This window comes from Bos indicus x Bos taurus, chromosome 11 (assembly GCF_003369695.1).
Source record: "Bos indicus x Bos taurus breed Angus x Brahman F1 hybrid chromosome 11, Bos_hybrid_MaternalHap_v2.0, whole genome shotgun sequence".
Classification (NCBI taxonomy): domain Eukaryota; kingdom Metazoa; phylum Chordata; class Mammalia; order Artiodactyla; family Bovidae; genus Bos; species Bos indicus x Bos taurus.
This window is the reverse complement of record NC_040086.1, coordinates 97,350,222-97,369,573: the sequence shown is the minus strand read 5'-3', so window position 1 is coordinate 97,369,573 and position 19,352 is coordinate 97,350,222. Positions and strand designations below refer to the sequence as shown.

Below are 19,352 nucleotides of genomic sequence, written 5' to 3'. Positions count from 1 at the left end.
GGCTTACTCTGTACCCTGTCCCTTCCTGGGTCCCTGAGAGGTTCCCGGAGAAGATGATCCAGGTGCCCCACTTTGTAAGCTGCCAAGTCAACGCTGCATTTGTGGGGAGCCATCCTAGGTGACCCCACCCCATCAGAGACACCCAGAAGCTTTGTGGGATCACGTCCACCTCTTAGCTGATCCCAAGGAGACCAAGGGGTAGTGAGATGCCCCTGTGTGGGACTTGGTGATCGAGGACTCAGCTAGAGTCTGGTTTTCCTGGATTCCAGCCCCTGCACTGGGAGGGCTGACCTTGGGGTGTTGTGGAGACCCCACGAGGTGCTGTGTGTGTGGTGAGCCTAGCACAGGGACCCAGAGCCAGGACCCAAAGAAGAACTGCCATTGTCCTGTTATTAACAGGAGTGACCAGGTCACAGCCCAGGACCACTTATCTCTGTGGATCTCGAATATCCATGCGGACAAAACAGAGAGAAAAAAACCCCCTTTTATTTATTCTGTATCCCCTGCCCCCACGCCTCCCTCCTACTTTGGACATTTAAGCCACCCTTTGGCTTCTGCAGCTGAAATTTGAAGGGAAACCCAAGATAGTAATGCTTGGCCCTTGACCCTGAGGGCTCCAGCCCTGTGTTATTTGTGCCTCCTGCATAGAGTTTAGAACTTGACCCCAGGGAGGTGGACGCATTACCAATGCTAAGAATTGCTGCTGGTGGGGCAGGGGGGGCAGGCCTTCTCTTAGCCAAGCTGTGGAGACTGAGAGAAGCGGCCTCCCCATGGACTCTGGTCATTCTGGGACAGGCCAGCCCTCTCTGGACCCGGAGGGGCAGGGCGAGGGGTCAGCTGCTGGCCGTTCTCTGGCCGAGGGAAGCCACAGAGGGCAGCCGCTTAGTGGGTGCTGTCTCCACAGGGACCACACCGAAATCGGGCTCTGCCCCCATTCTCAAGTGCCCCACGCAGTTCCCGCTCATCCTCTGGCATCCTTCAGCGCGTCACTACTACTTCTGCATGATGACGGAAGCCGAGCAGGACAAGTGGCAGGCCGTCCTGCAGGACTGTGTCCGACACTGCAACAATGGTGAGCCACCCCTTGAGGCCCCGGGAGCTGGGAGGGGTTACCGGGTGCGTTGCTGAGTGGTGACACCTAGTGGCCGACTGTGGTGTGGCACCCCTGCTTTATGAGCCGTTTTCCTTTTCCTTCTGGGGTTTTAGAAACCACGGTCAGGTCAGTTCAGTTCAGTCGCTCAGTCGTGTCCGACTCTTTGCGACCTCATGGACTGCAACACGCCAGGCCTCCTGTCCATCACCAACTCCCGGAGTTTACTCAAACTTATGTCCATTGAGTCAGTGATGCCATCCAACCATCTCATCCTGTCATCCCCCTCTCCTCCCGCCTTCAGTCTTTCCCAGCATCAGGGTCTTTTCCAGTGAGTCAGCTCTTCACATCAGGTGGCCAAAGTACTGGAGTTTCAGCTTCAGCATCAGTCCTTCCAGTGAACACTCAGGACTGATTTCCTTTAGGATGGACTGGTTGGATCTCCTTGCAGTTCAAGGAACTCTCAAGAGTCTTCTCCAACACCACAGTTCAAAAGCATCAATTCTTCGGTGCTCAGCTTTCTTTATAGTCCAACTCTCACATCCATACATGACTACTGGAAAAACCATAGCCTTGACTAGACGGACCTTTTGCCCTTAATGTCCCTGGTGGCTCAGTTGACCTTCCCTGGTGGCTTAGTTGGTAAGGAATCTGCCTGCAATGCAGGAGACCCAGGTTCAATCCCTGGGTGGGGAAGATCCCCTGGAGAAGGAAATGACAACCCACTCCAGTATTCTTGCCTGGAAAATCCCATGGACAGAGGAGCCTGAAGGGCGAGAATCTATAGAGTTAAAAAGAGTCAGACGTGACTTAGCTACTGAACCACCAACCACCACTTTTCCTTCTGGTTTTTGGAAACCATTGTCATGCTGCCCTTAACCCTCTCCCTTGATGAAGACTGTTCTGTGACGCTGAGAAAAAAATATAGGAAATTGTTTCCGAGGGATGTGGTTGTTGAGCTCCTGAATCACAGAATAAAAACCCTGATTCTGCCACTTTCCAGCAACATGATCTTAGGAGACCAACTTGCCTCTTGGAGCCTCTGTAAAATGGGGACAATATTTTCTCCTGTGTCTGAGAGGGTTTAGGAAGATTCACAGTTCTTGGTAAAGATTTTTTTATGGTGTCATTTCTTTCTTATCACTGACCTGCCTGGTAGTGTAGGAACTTCACTTCCCCACTCAGGGCCTCGTTCTCGTCTATAAAGTTACAAGGTCTCTTCCGCCTCACTTACTCATTCAACAAACCTTTCAGTGTTTCTCTGAGCCAGACCCAGGCCTGGCTGGGTGCTGAGAGTGCAACAGGGAAGCAAGACCTGGTCCCTCCCCCAACTCACTGCCAGCAGCCTAGGGGTAGGGGGGACAGATGTTAAACAGACGAGGACACCAGGGGGTGATGAGTCAGGACTGTGCTAGGTGCTGGGTGGGAGCCACCCAGGGAGCTTGGAGGGTGTGTATATACTGGGGGTTTGCTGAGCTTGTATGGGAGGAGGGGCTGATGAAGGCAGCATCCTTGAGGAGGCAGTGGTTCAGCTGAGACCTGAAGGATGCATAATTCTAGAACAGAGGGAGGTGTGTTCCAGACAGAGATCGCAGCGAGCATGAAGGGAGGCGTGGCGTGGGGGCGCTTCAGAGGAAGACGCATGAGGCCCTGAACTTGGGAGGGGGTGCCCGGAAATGGGACTGGCGAGGCACTGGGGTCAGGTCTGGAGGGCCTCATGAGGCTCAGAGGAGTTTGATCAGAAAGGCTTGATTGTCTCTTGGTGGGAGGGTGTGGGGGACAAGGGGCTTTCTGCCCCTGAGGGAGGAACAACCATGTCCCAGACCCTGAGCTTCCCTCCTGGTGACTGGGCCACCGCTCCCCCCACCATCCCGACCCATCTCTGCTCCACCCTCCCTGGCTGCTGGCGCACCTCGGGCACAGCTCCACTTGGAGGCCAGACCATGGGCACCCACGCCTAGAGGCGGGCCGTGCGGTGACTTGGCTCACCTCACCTGTCCTCTGTCCTCTCCACTCTCCAGGGCCGCCTCTGCCCTGGCTGGAATCTGCTGGGCGGCAGGAACCAGGTCTTTGGTCAGGCCAAGCCCTGCCATCCACAAAGGGCCTCCTGTTTCCAGGTCCCTGGGGGCTGCGGGGCTAGGACTGGGCGGAGTGATCTGGGCTCTGACCGCCTGACCCGGGGTACCTTTTCTCCTCCCGTCCTCCCCTTCGTCCCTGGCCCAGGCCCCTCCGTCTCCAAGTTTCCAAGGCTAATGGCAGACCTGGCCAGGTGACCCCAGGCCAAGCTGGGTGGGGACCGACCAGCGGGAAGAAGAGCTGACATTCATTTCCCCACATGCACAATGGTGGTTGTGATCAACTAGATTGCTAGATTATGGGGAGGAATCAATGAGCGGGTCCTGGGGAGAGCTCTTGGCCCTGTGCCTGGCACATAGCGAGTGCTGAGCTGGGAGGCTGAGCGGGTCTGTGGGCAGGCGGGGAGGCCGGGGGAGAGCTGCTGGGGGCGGGTGGGGAGCAGGGGCGTCCTGCAACTCGGTGTCAGGAGCTGATGGGGCGGTTTCAGAGGAGCCTCCCCCGCCCCTCCCCCGCCCCAGAACTGTGGGAAAGTTCTCAGCTTCCTCGGAGGCTGGGTCTGGAATTTGTGGGGCCTGGAATTGCTCATTCCGGGGGCTGCCAGGAAGTTGGTGGGGAGGGCCGGAGGAGGCCAAGCTGGGTGGACGCCAGCTTGTCCAGGGTCCCCCTCACATCCTGCATTCCTGGAGCAGCTGGGGGCAGCAGGGGCGCTGAGCTGGGCTTCAGGGTGGGCCGGGGGTGCCGAGGTCAAGGCCTCTTCCTGTCTGCCCGCTGTCCCCGCCTCCTCTGCGGGACTGAGGAGTGCCGCTTCCTTTCTCAGCCTGACCCCAAGGACCCCACGGGCGGGCGGGAAGCCTCCAGGTCTCGCTGGAGCCAGTGGGCCCGGGTTCCAGCCTGGGGCAGCCACCCTCTAGTGATTGTGTGACTTTGCTTCCCTGGGCCTTGAGAGCCACCGGCCCCTCTGAGAGCTGCGTGCGGGAATGCGTGTGGGGTCTCGGCCTCAGTCTACGGGGGCTGCCGTAACAGCCTGGGTGGCTTCAACAGCAGAAGTCAGCTTTTGCACAGTTCTGGACGCTGGAAGCCCCACATCCAGGTGTCAGCAGGGTGTTTTCTTCTGAGTCTCCTTGACTAGGAGGCAGCCAGCGTCTTCCTGGGGTCATCGCATAGTCCCTGCTCTGTGTGTGCCCTGTTTCTTTGTCCAGATTTCTTCTTATAAGGACACCAGTCATATCGGACCAAGGCCCGGCCTAATCCCCTCCTTTTAACTTAATTACCTAAGTCCTGGGCTTCTCAGGGGGCGCTAGTGGTAAAGAACCCTCCTGCCAATGCAGGAGACGCAAGAGATGCAGGTTCAATCCCTGGGTCGGGAAGGTCCCCTGGAGGAGGAAATGGCAACCCACTCCAGTATTCTTGCTTGTAGAAGCCCATGGGCAGAGGAGCCTGGTGGGTTTATAGACCAGGGGGTCACGCAGAGTCGGACACGACTGAAGTGACTGAGCATGCACACGCATGCACCTAAGTTTCCGCATCCAGACATGGCCCCTTTCCGAGCAGCTGGGGGTCAGGACTTCAGCGCAGTACTTTGTCGGGACACGAGTCAGTCCCCAACAGCCAGGCTTGGGGGGAGGGCTCAGGAGAGGCCACCCTCACTTTTGACTCAGCCCCTCGGCATGCAGAGTAGGGATGTCCTGAGGGTCTGAGGCTGCACGTCTGACCGGCCAGAGCCTGGGATGTCACCCGCCTCCTTGCTGATGCCCAGCCCGTCCTGCCACCTGGAAAGCGGCCCCTGCCCAGCACGCCCAGCTTGCTGTCTGCAGAATGCAAGTGCCCGTGCATGAGAGAGGCTGCGTGTATAACACACAGCTGGATTTTCTAGGCAAAACCCGGTCTCAGGGAGACAGTGTCTCCCTCCTTAATTAAGCCTGCCTCCTCCCCCAGCCCAGCTGGGCAGCACCCGCCCCAGGGCTCTGTGGGACCCTCCTGCTCTGCCCTCGTCACTCCCTCCTGGGTGCAGGTTCTGAAATGCTCATGGCCCCATCCCAGTCCTGGGAGCTGCCACTGCCAGGCTGGGTTCCAGGCCAGTTTGTCCACTGCTGAGCCCCCCTCCAGCCCTGAACGGCAGTGATTCCTGGGTCACCCGGATGGTGGGAGGAGAGGCCCTCTCCACGCCGGAGAGGGGCTTTTTCTCTGTGGGGGTGACTCATTCCATAGTCATCAGAGTGGGAGCTGGGATTTTAGAGGCCCCGGCTGCTGTTTGGCTCTGGGGACACAGCGGTCAGAGGCACAAGGCCAGGCAGGGGGCCGCCTCCTGCCAGGCTCTGAGGTGTTTAACCACGTCTTCCCAAAGTCGGATGTTGCAACTTCCTGCAGCCTGCCTCCCCAGCACCCAGGCGGAGGTCCACGTCTTGTTCAGCAACCCCCTGGTCAGCACGGGGGAGGTGGGCAAACTCCTCTGGGCCCCCACCGCCACCTCCTCTAACAAAGGCAGCAGAATGGTGTTCCCAGCCTCCCGGGTGCACAGCGGTGGGCACAGCGGACCCAGGGCCCCAGGAGCCAGTCGGGGCTGCAGTTCCTGGCGCAGGGAGTGCCCACCAGGCCTGCAGCCGGGCCCTGGCCTTCCCAGTCCACACTGTGGTCCCTGCAGCCCCTCCATGGGTGTGAGCGGTCAGGCTGGTCATAGTTCTCACTGTTCAGAAGGGAACGCTGAGGCCCTTTAGGGTTGGATGATCTTCCACAAGGCTTGGCAAACAACAGCCAGGGAGCCAAATTGGGCCCATCGCCTGTCTGAGTAAATCCAGTTTTATTGGCCTGTTCGTTCACACCCTGTCTGCGCTAACTTTCCTGCTACAGCAGCGGGTGGAATGGCTGGGACGGAGGTCACCAGCCTGCAAAGCTGCGTGCATTTACCTTCTGGCCCTCTATGGGGGGAGTGTGCAGGCCCCTGATGGAGGAAGGGTCTCTGGGCGCCTCTGGTACCCCCTCTGCTGTGTTTCGAGGCCTCTCCTGGTGGGGGGAGGGTGGGCTCCCCCAGTGGTCCTGGCTCTGCCACTCACTGGCCTTGGCCCCTTGGTAGTGGCCTGACCTTGGAACCTGTTTCTTCATCTGTGAAAGCAGAAGCAACGACTTTGCCCACGTGTTGCACTGGTGGGAGGGCTTAAGGAGATGAGGAGGGTGCGAAGGAGGGTTGTCTTGCTGCTGCTGGCGGATTGTCACTGCTGTTAACTGTCACTGCAACCTCTCCTGTCGCTGTTACTGCAAGAGAGTGGGGGCCTGGGGCGGGGGCCATCCTGCCAACCTCCTCCTTCCGTCCCTCTCCCCGGGCAGGGATTCCCGAAGACTCCAAGGTGGAGGGCCCTGCATTCACGGACGCCATCCGCATGTACCGCCAGTCCAAGGAGCTGTACGGCACCTGGGAGATGCTGTGTGGGAACGAGGTTCAGGTGAGGCTGGGGAGGCTGCGGAAGTCCGCCCGGGGCCCAGAGGGTGGACTGAGCACGCCGGCGGGCCCCAGGGCACTGGCTGCAGTTTGGACCCAGATTACCAGCTTAGGTTCGGACGGGTGGAGGCTGAGGTGGGCCACACAGGTGGTTATTTTTGTTCAGTTTGTTACCCAAGCACCAACCCTGGCCTAGGGGCTGGGTGCCACTGAGAATAAGAGGGGCACAGTCCTGGCCCCTAGGGAGCTCTCTGTCTAGCAGGAGAAACACATTTGACTTCCGTGTGCCGGCAAGCAGGGCTGGGGGAGTATTCTAGATGGGGAGGCTGCACGCGCAGAGGTCCTGAGCTGGGGCCCCTGCTGGATCCTGCAGGACAGCCAAGCAGACCATCCGGGGCCTCTGGGAAGGATGCTTGGGAGACAGGGCAGTGGGGACGTGGAGCAAAGGGCAGCTTTGAGGGGGGCTTGAATGGCCGGGTTTGCCGGAACGTGGAGAGGGGCTGGGCATGCTCCGAACCCTGCCCCTGCCTCCCGGTCCCAGATCCTGAGTAACCTGGTGATGGAGGAGCTGGGCCCTGAGCTGAAGGCAGAGCTGGTCCCCCGGCTGAAGGGGAAACCGCAGGAGCGACAGCGGCAGTGGATCCAGGTGGGTGGTCTGGGCTCAGGAGTGGGGGTGGGGGGCCCACGGCTGCCCGGCACCCCCAGCTGGACGCTGACACCGACGCCGATGCCCTGCCCACAGATCTCGGATGCCGTGTACCGCATGGTGTACGAACAGGCCAAGGCACGCTTTGAGGCGGTGCTGTCCAAGCTGCAGCTGGCCCGGCCGGCCATGGAGGCGGTCATCCGCACCGACATGGACCAGATCATCACCTCCAAGGAGCACCTGGCCAGCAAGATCCGAGGTAGGTGGGCCACCTGCTCTGGTTGGCATCACGGGGTGGGCGGGCTGGGACCACCCACCCTCGGGGGTCAGGCCTCCCTCCTGCCTCTTTCAGGGATCCATGTACATGTCACAGCGATGACTTGATTCACTGATTATTTTTTAAAAGCCAGAATTAAATCTGAGCCCTTGTTCTTCCAACCCCTGTGAGTCATTTGATGGCTGTTATTTCTTTCCTTTGGCCTCATGTACAGCCAGTGGGATCTTCATTCCCTGATCAGGGATCGAACATGCGCTTCCACTGCAGGAAGCCTTAACCACTGGATCACTGGGGAAGTCCAGGTGGCTTTTGTCTCTGTAGACCCAGATCTTGGTGACCTAAGTGATGTTAGGAGGTTCCGGCCTTCTGTTCATCTTCGGGCAATCAGATTTATCATGGGCCATTTTAGCAACATCACCTGGACTTCGGGTGGCCCACGTTGAGCCTGCCTGTCCTTTCCCGGGTCAGGTGGTCCTCCTTTCTGTCCTGAGCCTGGTGGGATCCTTTTGCTCACTGCCGCGCCCAGCACACACCCCCTGGCCATGGTTGTGGCGGTCATTAGTTCCCCGAGGGTTACTCTGTACCACTTGTACTCGGCGTGAGCTGGCGAGGACACTGAGCTGACATTTATTGTGTGGAACAAGCAGCATTAGCTGGACAGGGGAGGAGGAGGGACGTCAGAGCACCCTTGGGTGAAAATGCCTTGGTGGGACCTCTTGGAGATTGTCCCTGTCCACAGTTTAGGCTGAGCCAGAGCAGAATTTGGGCTCAGGGTTTGCACAACCCAGAGACTCCTTGAATCCACTGGAGCGTTTTTTTCATTTTTTTTTTAAAAAACAAAGGAGCAAAAAAAAAAAAAACAAAGGAGCAAGATCCCGCTCCGGCCCCCAAGGGTGGGTTTTCTCTTCCTCCATCTAAATGGAGAAACTGCTGACCTTGAGACCTTTACATGGCCATTTTCTTCATCTCTGGACATCATAGTTTCAGGAATATGAGGATCCGACCTGAAGATGCCTTGTTATCTGTGCTCCACTGTTAACCATTCCTCAAGAACCCTTCCCTTTGCTCATGTTGTCACCAGTGGTCTTCTCTAAAGAGTGACACAGCCGCCTGCCTCTAGCCTAGGGACCTGGGACAGTGGGGGTTGCTCCTGGGAGTGCCGTCCGCTAACCGGCTCCCTCGGCGCAGCCTCCATCCTCCCCAAGGCGGAGGTTTGTGTCCGGAACCACGTCCAGCCCTACATCCCGTCCATCCTGGAGGCCCTCATGGTTCCCACAAGCCAGGGCTTCACAGAAGTGCGGGATGTCTTCTTCAAGGAAGTCACTGACATGAACCTGAACGTCATCAACGAGGGTGGCATCGACAAGCTGGGTGAGGTGAGATGGGCCCTGGGCTTGGTTTTGGGTCTGGTCTGGCCCCCATCAGGCCCTCACTGTGATGAGGGCAGGCCCTTTCCCTCCTGGGCATGACCTGTGAACAGAGGATCTGCAGGAGGCATGGAGCCGGGCACGTCCACAGGTGCCATTTCTGTGCCCCTCACAGATGGAGCCGGCCCCTCACTTCTGAGTTAGCTGGTTCTCGGGTTGAACGGCCTTCCACAGACCCCGTGTTGGGGTAGTCAACTGCCTGGAGCCCCACATAGTCGTCAGGTCTGGCAGATAGAATTGGCCCTGTGATCTTAGCCTCTTCTCCACCCTAAACTGAGGAGTTCCACTGACAATAATAATCATAGACTTTGAGAACCATAGAGGACCCTGGAGATCATGAAAACCCATCTCCAGATTTGGAGGCTGAGGAAACCAAGGCTCAGAGATGGTGAGCGATTTGCCCAGGGCTGCCCAGCACTCAGGCCGGCCTGTCTCCACACACTGTGCTGCCATACCCCTCTCCTGCCTGCAGATCCTCGTCTTTCCTGTCCCAGGTCCTCCAGCGCTTTCCCTGGTGATCACCACCCCCGGATGGCCTTCCCTGGTGCCAGTGCCAGCCCCGGGGCTTGTACTCAGAGGGCCCAGGGGCTGCGGGGGCTGCCCGGCCCCTCCGGCGGCCCCAGCTCAGGTCCGTCGTGTGTCCGTGCTTCCCTGCAGTACATGGAGAAGCTGTCCCAGCTGGCGTACCACCCCCTCAAGATGCACAGCTGCTACGAGAAGATGGAGCCGCTGCGGCTCGACGGGCTGCAGCAGCGTTTTGACGTGTCCAGCATGTCTGTGTTCAAGCAGCGAGCCCAGATCCACATGCGTGAGGTGGGCACAGGGCTTGCTAGCACCCTGGCTCTCCCCGCAATCCTGCATGTTCTCTCCTGCTCCGATCTCTTGGCCACGCTCTCGGATCTGTTTGGATGCCTGTCCCTCTGTCTACCTGGCTAAGTCAGACTCACCTCTTGGGTCTCAGAGACCCCTTCCTCCAGGAAGCCCTCCCAATTCCCTAAACTCCTTCCCACAGGGCCCAGACCCTCTGTTCCCCTGGGGCAAGGAGGGCTGGTGCTGGTGCCTGGCAGTGAGCCAGCGCTCTAGACGTTCAGCATAGGAGTGAGCTAGTGAAGGGGTGTCTGAGTGCCTGGACACTCCTTCCTCCCAGGGGGGCACCCCTCCTCCCCAGGGGGGCACACCTTCACATGCCCTGTGGTACGCTTCGCCTCCAGCAAATGGACAATGCCGTGTACACCTTCGAGACCCTCCTGCACCAGGAGCTGGGGAAGGGGCCCACCAAGGAGGAGCTGTGCAAGTCCATCCAGCGCATCCTGGAGCGGGTGCTGAAGGTGAGCTGCTCGGCCAAGCCCTGTCCCTCTACTCCGGGAGGGAGACAGGGGCCTGGGTGAGACGGGGGTGCTGATGGAGCCCCCTGACCCGGAGCTCCCCATGCCCGGCCCCTCTTTCCCGGCAGAAATACGACTACGACAGCAGCACCGTGCGGAAGCGCTTCTTCCGGGAGGCGCTGCTGCAGATCACCATCCCATTCCTGCTCAAGAAGCTGGCGCCCACCTGCAAGTCGGTGAGCAGCCCTCCACACCCGCCTGCCTCCCGCCCCCCACCCAGAGCCTGACCCGAAGCCCTGACTGCCCTTTCTCTGCCCCACGCCCGCCCCGGCCGGCAGGAGCTGTCCCGGTTCCAGGAGCTGATCTTCGAGGACTTTGCCAGGTTCATCCTGGTGGAGAACACATATGAGGAGGTGGTGCTGCAGACGGTCATGAAGGACATCCTCCAGGGTCAGTGCCGCCGGACCCTGGGGTGGGCGGCTGCAGAGCTGGGTGGGGCTGCCCTGCCGTGTGGTCCCTGTTAGGACTCTCACTGCTGGAGGGTGGCGGAGGTGGGCGCCCAGAGGCTTCCTGGTGGGGTCAGCTAAGCCACAAAAGGGAGACTTAGGCCGTGGGCTGCGGTGGGCCCACTGTTCGTGGTATGGGCCAGGGGCAGCATCTGTCCCCACGCCTTAGTTACGTTGAGGGTCCTTGGCACTTTAGGGAGTGTCAGGGGAGTGATGGGGGTTAGGGTCCCACCCCCTGCTTCCCACACTGAGGCCTCGGAGAAGCCTGGTCCGGTCGCAGTGCCCACTCAGGCCGAGGGATCGTGACGTGGGTCACACGGAGCGGGGTGTGCTGGTGGCCATCAGCCCCCCGCTCAGTGTCCCGTCACCCGCTTCTGTCCCACAGCCGTGAAGGAGGCCGCCGTGCAGAGGAAACACAACCTGTACCGGGACAGCGTGGTCATGCACAACAGCGACCCCAACCTGCACCTGCTGGCCGAGGGCGTGCCCATCGACTGGGGCGAGGAGTATGGGGACAGCGGCGCCGGCAGCGGGGACCCCGGCGCCCAGGAAGCAGCCCCCCTCTCGGAAAAGCGCCGGCGTGCCAAGCAGGTGGTGTCCGTGGTCCAGGACGAGGATGCGGGGCTGCCCTTCGAGGCTGCCCCTGAGCCGCCATCACCCTCGTCCCCGGACAGCGTCACCGAGCTCCGCGGCCTGCTGACCAGGGATCTGCAGGCCGAGAGCCCCCCGCTGGCTGGCCCCCTCCTCAACGGGGCCCCCGTGCAGGAGAGCCCCCAGCCCGGGCTGGCCCCCGAGGCCACTTCGCCGCCCGCCTCACCCCTTCGGCAGCTCCCGTCCGAAAAGCTCGTGGGCCTCGAGCCTCCCAAGCCCAGCGACCAGGAGACCGGCGAGCAGGTGTCCAGCCCGGGCAGCCGCCCCCCCATCCACACCACCACCGAGGACAGTGCAGGGGTGCAGACCGAGTTCTAGGCCGGTCGCCCCCGGAGCCTCTGTTGGACACAGCACATGGGCCACTCCCTCCGGGGCCCTGGCTCCGCTCTGGGTGGGGAGCACGGGATCTGTGCCTTCCGGGCGGGGCGGGGCGGGGCGGGGCCAGGGCTGGCGTGGCACCGAGGGGGCTGGACGGGGATGGGCCCACTTGAGTCACTTTATGGGTTTGGTCACACTTGGTTGCTCTGTTTTCTCTTCTGTGGGATGATCGTGGCTTTCCTGCTCCTGGTGGGAGAGGGACCGGGCACAGTGGATGGGGGCTGGGAGCACTCGGCGGCCCTGGCTCCCTGAGTCCGCCCTCCCTGCCTGCCTGCCTCTGTGGCCTGTTGCCCTGGTGGGCCTTGCCATCCACGGAAGGAGGGTGGCGAGAGCCGCATCCACTGCCTGGCTTCTCCCGTCCCCGAGGGGGCCTGTTAGAACCAGGAGGCCCGAGTGCCAAGGCCTGTCTCTGGGCCCCTGAGGCCAGTTTTGGAGTGGACTCTGGCCTGGCTCTCGCGCCCCAGGTGAAGGGACATGCAAGGAGGGAGTCTTGAGGCTGGGGGGTTGCTGGGGGAGGGCTGCCTCTCGAGGTGGGGTGGGAATAGGAAAGGCCTGGAATGTGCTGGTCTGGGGCGAGGACGTGTCTGAGGGAAGGAGGGAGTGATCTCTGCAGAGCTACTGCTGGCAGGGTAGGCGGGGTGCACTTAGGGGGTTGCTGGAAGCTGAGGCTCTGCTCACCTCCACTTGCTGGGGTCTGGTCTCTAGGAGCCCCTCTGTCCGGCTGGGCTGGGGGTGGGGACACTGCTCAGTGGCAGGGCTGGGCGGGTGTGGACGCTGTCTTCTCCGTGGGCTGCTTCCAAGGTACACGCTGTCCCCCGAGGGAATTGGTGGGGCTCGGGAGGGGCCGGGGGAGGGGCCGTGGCGCCCCAGGACACCAGGAGCATTTGGGGCAGGCTGGGGCTCTAACGCACCACACCCTGACAACTCCAGGACTGTTCACATGGCCCTGCTGTTCCCCCCTCTTCAGCTCCTTGTTCCTGAGGGTGAGCATTAAGTCGAGGTCATCCCCAGGGGCTGGGGCTACCTGGTTTTCCCCGGCCCTCTCTTCTGCTGCTTTGAAGGGAGGGCAGGCAGGGCAGAAACCTACTCCTTCAGGGTCCTCACCGCCGCCCCCAGCCCTGCATCTCCCATTCCCAGGATCTGCTTCCTGGGCCAGGGCCTGGGACCCACAGGACATGCGGTGCTGGCTGGTGCTCAGGGACCCCCCTTTGAGTCCCCCCCAGCCCCACTCTCAACGCCAAACTAACCTCTTCCACCAATACATTCCGTCTGAAGACGCTCTCCTCTGGTGCCTTCTCTTGGGACTTTCCAATCATCCTTCCCAGATATTGTATTGAAAATATTATGCAAACTGTTTAAGCTTCTACTAATCAATAAAGTGCTTTATTTAAAGCCAGTGGCCCATGTGTGATGCTGGCTGGGTGGGAAACCTGGGCTGGAGACGGGCCTGTGCGCCTTGACTTTCGGGGCTCGTTGCTTACAGGTACACGTGACCAGAGTTCTCCTATGAACCCATTTTCCAGAGGAGAAAACTGAGGCTCAGTGAGGAGGGGCACAGCAGGTAGGTGACTAGCCTGATGGCAGCTCAGACAGCTTCCTCTGCTGGGGGTCTGTGCAGGGTGGGCCTCTGGCAGCCTCAGGCAATGGGGAGGGCAGCTGCTTTATGGCCATGGTGGGCAGGCTCACACTGGATCCAAACAGTGATGCCAGTGCTTAAGACTCCTGCTCACAAGGCGAGCACTCCTGAGTACTTACCGTGGGCTGTGCGCGTTACCTGCGGGACGAGGTAACCTCCGGGGGACAGGCACCATCATCACACCAGTGTGTAAACAGGCCCAGAGGGGCGGGGAGCCTGGGTGGAGGTTCTGGGTCATGGGGACACCTCCCCCCCGCCAGCTGGTGGGGACAGGCTGCCCCTGCTGGGTGGGCACCTTGGGGGACGGTGGCCAGTGGCCGAAGTTCCGTCAACAGGGTGGAGATGAGAAAACCGAGGCTCAGCAGGGTTTTTTGCTGTTGACTTTGGCAAGTCACCAAACCCAGCCTCAGACTGCTCACCTATAAAAGGGGGCCTCGTGAGGGTTCAAGGAGATCCGCCAAATGCCCTGCTCCGCAACGTGGCCCTGCCCATCTCAGGCCGACATCTCCCCTCTTAGCTGAGCGGAGCTCAGGACGGGGTGTGTGTGTGGGGAACCTGGAAAGCAGGACTCGGTCCACAAGGGGCTGTCACCTGTTTCAGCCACAGGACTGACCGGCTCAGTGAGGCAGGGAGGGAGAGGGCCTGGCCCTGTGTCCCACCGGCTTTCACACGGGGCCCAGGATGAGCCCGCAGTGCCCCCTGGTGGCCACCGGCCTGGGTCAGGGCCCCCTACTGTCCCTCACTGAACAAGTGGGGATGTAGGGTCTGGAAGGCTGGGCAGGGTCCGAGTTACCTGGAGGCAGAGCCCAGGCGCCCCAGCAGGCCTGCCTCTAGCCCAGAGAGAAAGCTGCCCTCGGCTCAAAACGATCTGCCACAAAACGCATGAACAAGTTCTGCCGCAAGCACGAGGAACACGGCTCCCTCTGGACTTGTGCAGTGAGCGACCTGCACAAATGCACGGGTTTGGAGTCAAGATGCTTCTGTCCCAGTTGCAGGGCCCCGGGGCCCCTGGTCTGGGATAATGGTTACACAGCACACAAGGTGGCCCACACGGCCCCATCTGCTCCGAGGACTTTCTGAGCCTGTCTCCTGAGCCCGGTCTCTCCACCTGCAAAAGGGAGGTGTGGGTAACTTCACACACCTCACTGCCACTTCCCCCCTCCCTGGGCTCCACCAGGGCCCAGTGACGACTCAGGAGGAGCAGGCTGGAGATGGGTTTATTGACGTTCCTGCTTCAGGTCTTTGAAGCTCAGGGTCTTCTCCTGAGCTGCATGGGGAGAGGAGGTGCAGGTCTGCGGAGCAGAGGGGCCCAGAGCTCAGCGGGGGAGGGGGCAGCAGGGAGGGAGGCCAGGAGGGGCTGACATTGCTTGGGGCACCAGGCCCGTGCTGAACACCTTCTGGCCTGTCGATCCCAGGACAGGCCGCGGTGGCCGCCCCTGCCCTGGGCCAGGGCTCCCACCACCCCTGCTGAGTGGGACGGCACTGCCCGGGTTCCCCTGAGGAAGACACCAAGGCTCCAGGAGGGGCTGTGACCACCGTAGGCAGCTGGAACCCTCGGTGCTGGCTCAGACGGAGGTGTGGCTGCCGCTGCTCCCACCCCAGACCCTGTGGTCCTGCCGCGAGGGGTCCCCCCACCCCCTCTACAGGATTTAAACCGCTCAGTACTTGGGCAGGAACGCTCCTGTCTCAGCCTGGCCCAGGACGGGGGCACGGTGCGGTGCAGGGCCGGACCAGCCCGTGGGGAACAGGAAGGAGCACAGCCCTGGGCCCGAGGGCGGCAGAGGCCGGCGCTCAGCTGCTGTGATAGATGCGGAGGCGCTGGGTGATGTCCTGGCGGCACAGTGGGCAGGTGTGCAGGGGCTGGGAGCACGGCTGGCAGCAGCAGACATGGCCGCAGTTGAGGAAGATCATCTGGGCCTGGGGGTTGGGGGAGAGCGGGGACGTCAGGGCCCCACCCCAGCTGGTGCCCCGGCCCCTTGTCCTTCCCCCTGAAGATGTGACCACAGAGTCGTCAGACTCCATTCCCCGTCCACCACAGGATGCCACCACCCTCCCTGGACACGTCCATGCCCCGGCCCTCTGTAGCAGCCGTTCGGGGTTGGGGGGAGGGTGGTCCATGGCCTGTCTCACCAGCCCTGCTGTTACAGGATATGCAGGTTGCTCCCAATTTAGGGATTTTTATGCACTTTGCCTCAAAATGACCCCAACATTACGGATCACAAGCCGTGGACGTTTCCATGCTTTGCCTCAGCATTTCCACTTTTTAGGAGAGACAGGAAGCCATTTCTGGGTCCCAGAGCAGGAGAGGTTTGGTTAAATTCATAACCAAGTCCTCCCCCACCCCCATATCATGGCATTCCCCGGGGCCAGCAAAGACCACGGGGTAACCAAACTGTTAACATGTGGCCTTTTCTAAGTAGGATCATGTGGTGGAGAGAACAGGGGTTTATTTTATATACTACGGTAATTTTTTATAACGGCTGTTAAATTTGTTGTTAAAACTAAGAGTTTTGAAAAAAACCTCTCCAGAGAAAATTTTGTTGATATTCAATGACTTGGGAAATTACCCTGCATGAATTTAAAAACCTCTTCTGTAAAAAACAAACAAAAAAAAGGCCCAGCAAATGCTGTCAGCGTTGCTCATGTTTTGGGTCCTGGGATCATGGGTCATTTTAATTCCCTGTATTTTCGAAAATTTCTAATGAACACAACATATTTCTAAACTCTCGGCAGAATGAATCACCCATGCCTGAGAGGGCGGCAGGTGCTGGGCAGGCGGGTAGGGGGCGGGGATGGTGGCCCCGGAGGTCGGGCCCATAACCCCTAGACTTACCTCCCGTTCCAGGCACACCACACACTCTGAGGTCTGCACCTCCAGCAGCTCTGCGGGGGGAGCTGAGGGTCTCACTGCCTCAGGCAGCTCCTCGGGGGCTGTGGGCAGGACCCCGCCCTCAGGTGGCTTCAGCAGCTCTGTGGGGACAGAGAGAGGCTGAGCCAGGGTCCTGACCATCTGACCCCGTCCCTCCCCGGCCCAGCCTGCCTTACGTAGACAGAGGTGGGGGGTGCTCCCACACACCCTCTTGTTTCTCTTTGCTGAGCCTCATTCCTCATCTATACAGTGGGAGGGCCAGGACCCCGGGCAATTGGGGCCCCCTACCCCTAACTCACCCTGAACCCCTCTGGGCCACCCTGCAAACAGGGCTCATCACTGTCAGAGATGAGAAGTCAGGGAGGGAAAGCCGCTTGCCTAAGGCCACAAGGCCACCTGGGGTGGGGCCGCCGGGCCAGGAACCCTGGGTGAGGGGCTCTGGGGGGCGCCCGACCTTGAGCACAGATTCTCCACCAGGGGCCCAGGTGCAGGGGCCCAGAGGAGCAGGGAAAGGACTCGAGGCTGCTCCCCCTGCCCTGGAGAGCCCCCGCACACCCGCTGCTCTCCCGCACACCCGCTGCTCTGCCCTAAGCCAGCATGCTCTGCCGGGGCCCAGGTGCCCAAAGCAGGAATGAGAATCCATCTCTCATCACACCACGTGCCCCAGTGACCCCCGAGGCTCTTCATCCCCGAGCCCCCTCCCCTCACGGCACATGTTGTTCACTTAGTCTGTGGTTTAAATTACAAGTAGTATTTCTTATAATTAAGCCTGTCACAACCACCCTAGACCTTCTAAGGGCCTCATGGTGCCCCCCAAACCACCGCGTAGGCGCGGGGGGAGGGGCGTGTCTCTATTTCATGGAACATATGTTGAGTCCTGGGATTTGGAGAACTGTCAGGAAGATGCCTGAGGATCTGCTGCCCCTGAGCTAAGAAGGCGCTGTCCTGCCCCGGCCCCTCCCCGGAGGGCGGCCATGGTCAGGAGAAGCCCTCGGGATTAGGGTTACCCTCTCTTGGCCTCAGTTTCCTCATCCCTCAAAGGAGAGCAGCAGGGGTGCCCGCCTTGTGGGGCTGCACCAAGGAGGCCCGACCTCTGTCCTGCTCAGCAGGGGGGACCCCGACTCCTCCCCACGCCCCAACCCCGCCCACAACCCCTCCTGCCCCCACTCAGCCACAGCCCCTCCCTGCCTCCCAGTCCACACACACACCTGCCCTGGGGGCAGTGCTGGGCACTGGGTCCAGCGGGTTTCTCCCGCTACTCCAGGGACCCTGAGTATGTGGTTCCTGATGTCAGTAGGGTGGGTTTAGGGAAGCCAGGAGGGTCCCTCCACCACCGGAGGAAAAGCTCACATTTTCCATTTTGGGGCCTATTTTTCTCATTTATAAATGGCTCGTTTAGGAGGGAAGCTTAAGGACTGGCAAGGGTTGGAAGTGGCCCTTGGGACTCGTCCTGAAAGGGAAACAGGTGACGCTCCGGCCACGCCCCCGCGTACGGCTCTGCTGGGAGAGGCGGGGTGTCGGTACCTGGCTGGGCTCTGGCAGCGTCCAGCAGCTCCTGGGCTCTGCGCAGGATCTCGTGCTGCAGACCGGCCTCCGAGACGCCCACCTGCGAGGACCGAGGGGGCGGGTCAGGGCCTGGGCACGGCTGGGCAGGGGGCCTGCGGCGCAGCACAGAGCCGCCAGGACCGCCTCCTCCCTGACTTCTGGCACCTTTGACTAGACACGTGGAGGCTGACAGCCAGGCCATCAGTGCGGCTGAAGGAGAGGGAACCCAGCACTGGCAGCCCTTGTCCAGCAAGTGCAGGGGCTGGGCCTACAACGGTGGGCTGTCGGTTCACACAGTCAGGTGGTTCACACCGAGGCCGAACAGCTGCAAAGTAGCCGCACGAGACGCTCAGTCCCTCAGCCTCCAGAGCAAGTGCTCCTGAACGTGGGCAACACGGCCCACATGGTCCTTCTGAGCCCCGGGGTCTGTGTCTGCCTCTGTCGAGGGACCAGGCAGTTCAGCAGAGTGGCGACAGCACGGCCCCCACACCAGACCAGCCGCCTGGGCTGGACATGGCTCCGCCATATGACCTCAGGCAAACTGCTACCTTGCTGTGTCTCCGTGTCCTCACCTGAAAAATGACCATGACTGTACCTGCCTGCCCAGGTTATCGTGTGTGTGCTCAGTCGTGTCCGACTCTGAGTCCATGGACCGCAGCCGGCTGGGCTCCTCCGTCCATGGATTCTCCAGGCAAGAATGCTGAAGTGGGTTGCCATTTCCTTCTCCAAGGGATCTTCCTGACCCAGGGATTGAACCCACATTCTTGTGTCTCCTGCACTGGCAGGCAGATTCTTTATCACTGTGCTACCTGGGAAGCCCAGGTTATTATGAGGATTCGATGAATGTATATGTAAAACACGCTTAGATGTTTATCTAAAACACGATTATATGTAAAACATGCTTAACAGTGTCAAGCACTGTTAAGTATTCCCCAGAGTCAGCATTTGTCTCTTCTGAAGAGTAAATGAATTCACACAGGTTGTACCAGGCGCAGGCAGTGCTGCCGATACAACTGTCAACCCAGGATGTGGGGAAAGGACGGTCCAGATGACCTGCAAGGACCTGCCCAGCCTATGATGTGAAGATCCCACCTGAAAGGGGCTGGCGGAGGGGACAATCTGGGGTCCACAGCACCTGCAGCTCTGGCTTTTGCAGCCAGGTGACTGGGGGAAGACAGGGCAGGTGTCCTGGCCCGCTGGGAGCAAGGCGGCCCCAAGACATCTCCAGACGGCAAGCCTTGCCAAGAACTGCGTGAAGGGCAAGTCCCCCCTTGGCCATCGGGTCAGGGCCCTGCCCGCCTCCCTAACCTCCCTCGGGGGGCCGCCGCGGTCCACCTTGGCCAAGTCCGCAGGGCCCATCCGGCTCAGCATGGCCAGTGAGAGGCGGTGGTGGGCGAAGATAGGCAGGTAGTGCTCGGCCGACAGCTCCACCAGGAGGGCCACCAGCGGGCGCTCCAAGCCTTCTTCCTGCAAGACACACCCGTGGGGGAAGC

General features: G+C 60.5%; 2 protein-coding genes across 5 annotated transcripts in view; one reads left to right on the top strand and one right to left on the bottom strand.

The window, feature by feature from the left end:
* The window catches only part of FAM129B (family with sequence similarity 129 member B), a 52,509-nt gene extending 39,304 nt beyond the window's left edge, over positions 1 to 13,205 (top strand). The window contains exons 5-14 of one of the 2 annotated variants that reach the window (XM_027556317.1): positions 905 to 1,072; positions 6,488 to 6,603; positions 7,141 to 7,245; positions 7,342 to 7,504; positions 8,711 to 8,898; positions 9,607 to 9,762; positions 10,161 to 10,277; positions 10,403 to 10,510; positions 10,613 to 10,724; positions 11,166 to 13,205. In XM_027556317.1, coding sequence (XP_027412118.1) covers positions 905 to 1,072; positions 6,488 to 6,603; positions 7,141 to 7,245; positions 7,342 to 7,504; positions 8,711 to 8,898; positions 9,607 to 9,762; positions 10,161 to 10,277; positions 10,403 to 10,510; positions 10,613 to 10,724; positions 11,166 to 11,749 — 1,817 coding nt within the window. In that variant the 3' untranslated portion in view covers positions 11,750 to 13,205. The remainder of the gene's footprint in view (positions 1 to 904; positions 1,073 to 6,487; positions 6,604 to 7,140; positions 7,246 to 7,341; positions 7,505 to 8,710; positions 8,899 to 9,606; positions 9,763 to 10,160; positions 10,278 to 10,402; positions 10,511 to 10,612; positions 10,725 to 11,165) is intronic. The other variant, XM_027556318.1, reaches the window with a different exon arrangement.
* A 1,440-nt stretch (positions 13,206 to 14,645) lies between these two features.
* LRSAM1 (leucine rich repeat and sterile alpha motif containing 1) overlaps positions 14,646 to 19,352 on the bottom strand; it is a 33,892-nt gene continuing 29,185 nt past the window's right edge. For all 3 annotated transcript variants that reach the window (XM_027556319.1, XM_027556321.1, XM_027556320.1), the window contains 4 exons: positions 19,195 to 19,326; positions 17,839 to 17,920; positions 16,279 to 16,415; positions 14,646 to 15,362 (listed from right to left, as the gene is read on the bottom strand). In XM_027556319.1, the coding sequence (XP_027412120.1) occupies positions 15,237 to 15,362; positions 16,279 to 16,415; positions 17,839 to 17,920; positions 19,195 to 19,326 (477 nt within the window). In that variant the 3' untranslated portion in view covers positions 14,646 to 15,236. The remainder of the gene's footprint in view (positions 15,363 to 16,278; positions 16,416 to 17,838; positions 17,921 to 19,194; positions 19,327 to 19,352) is intronic.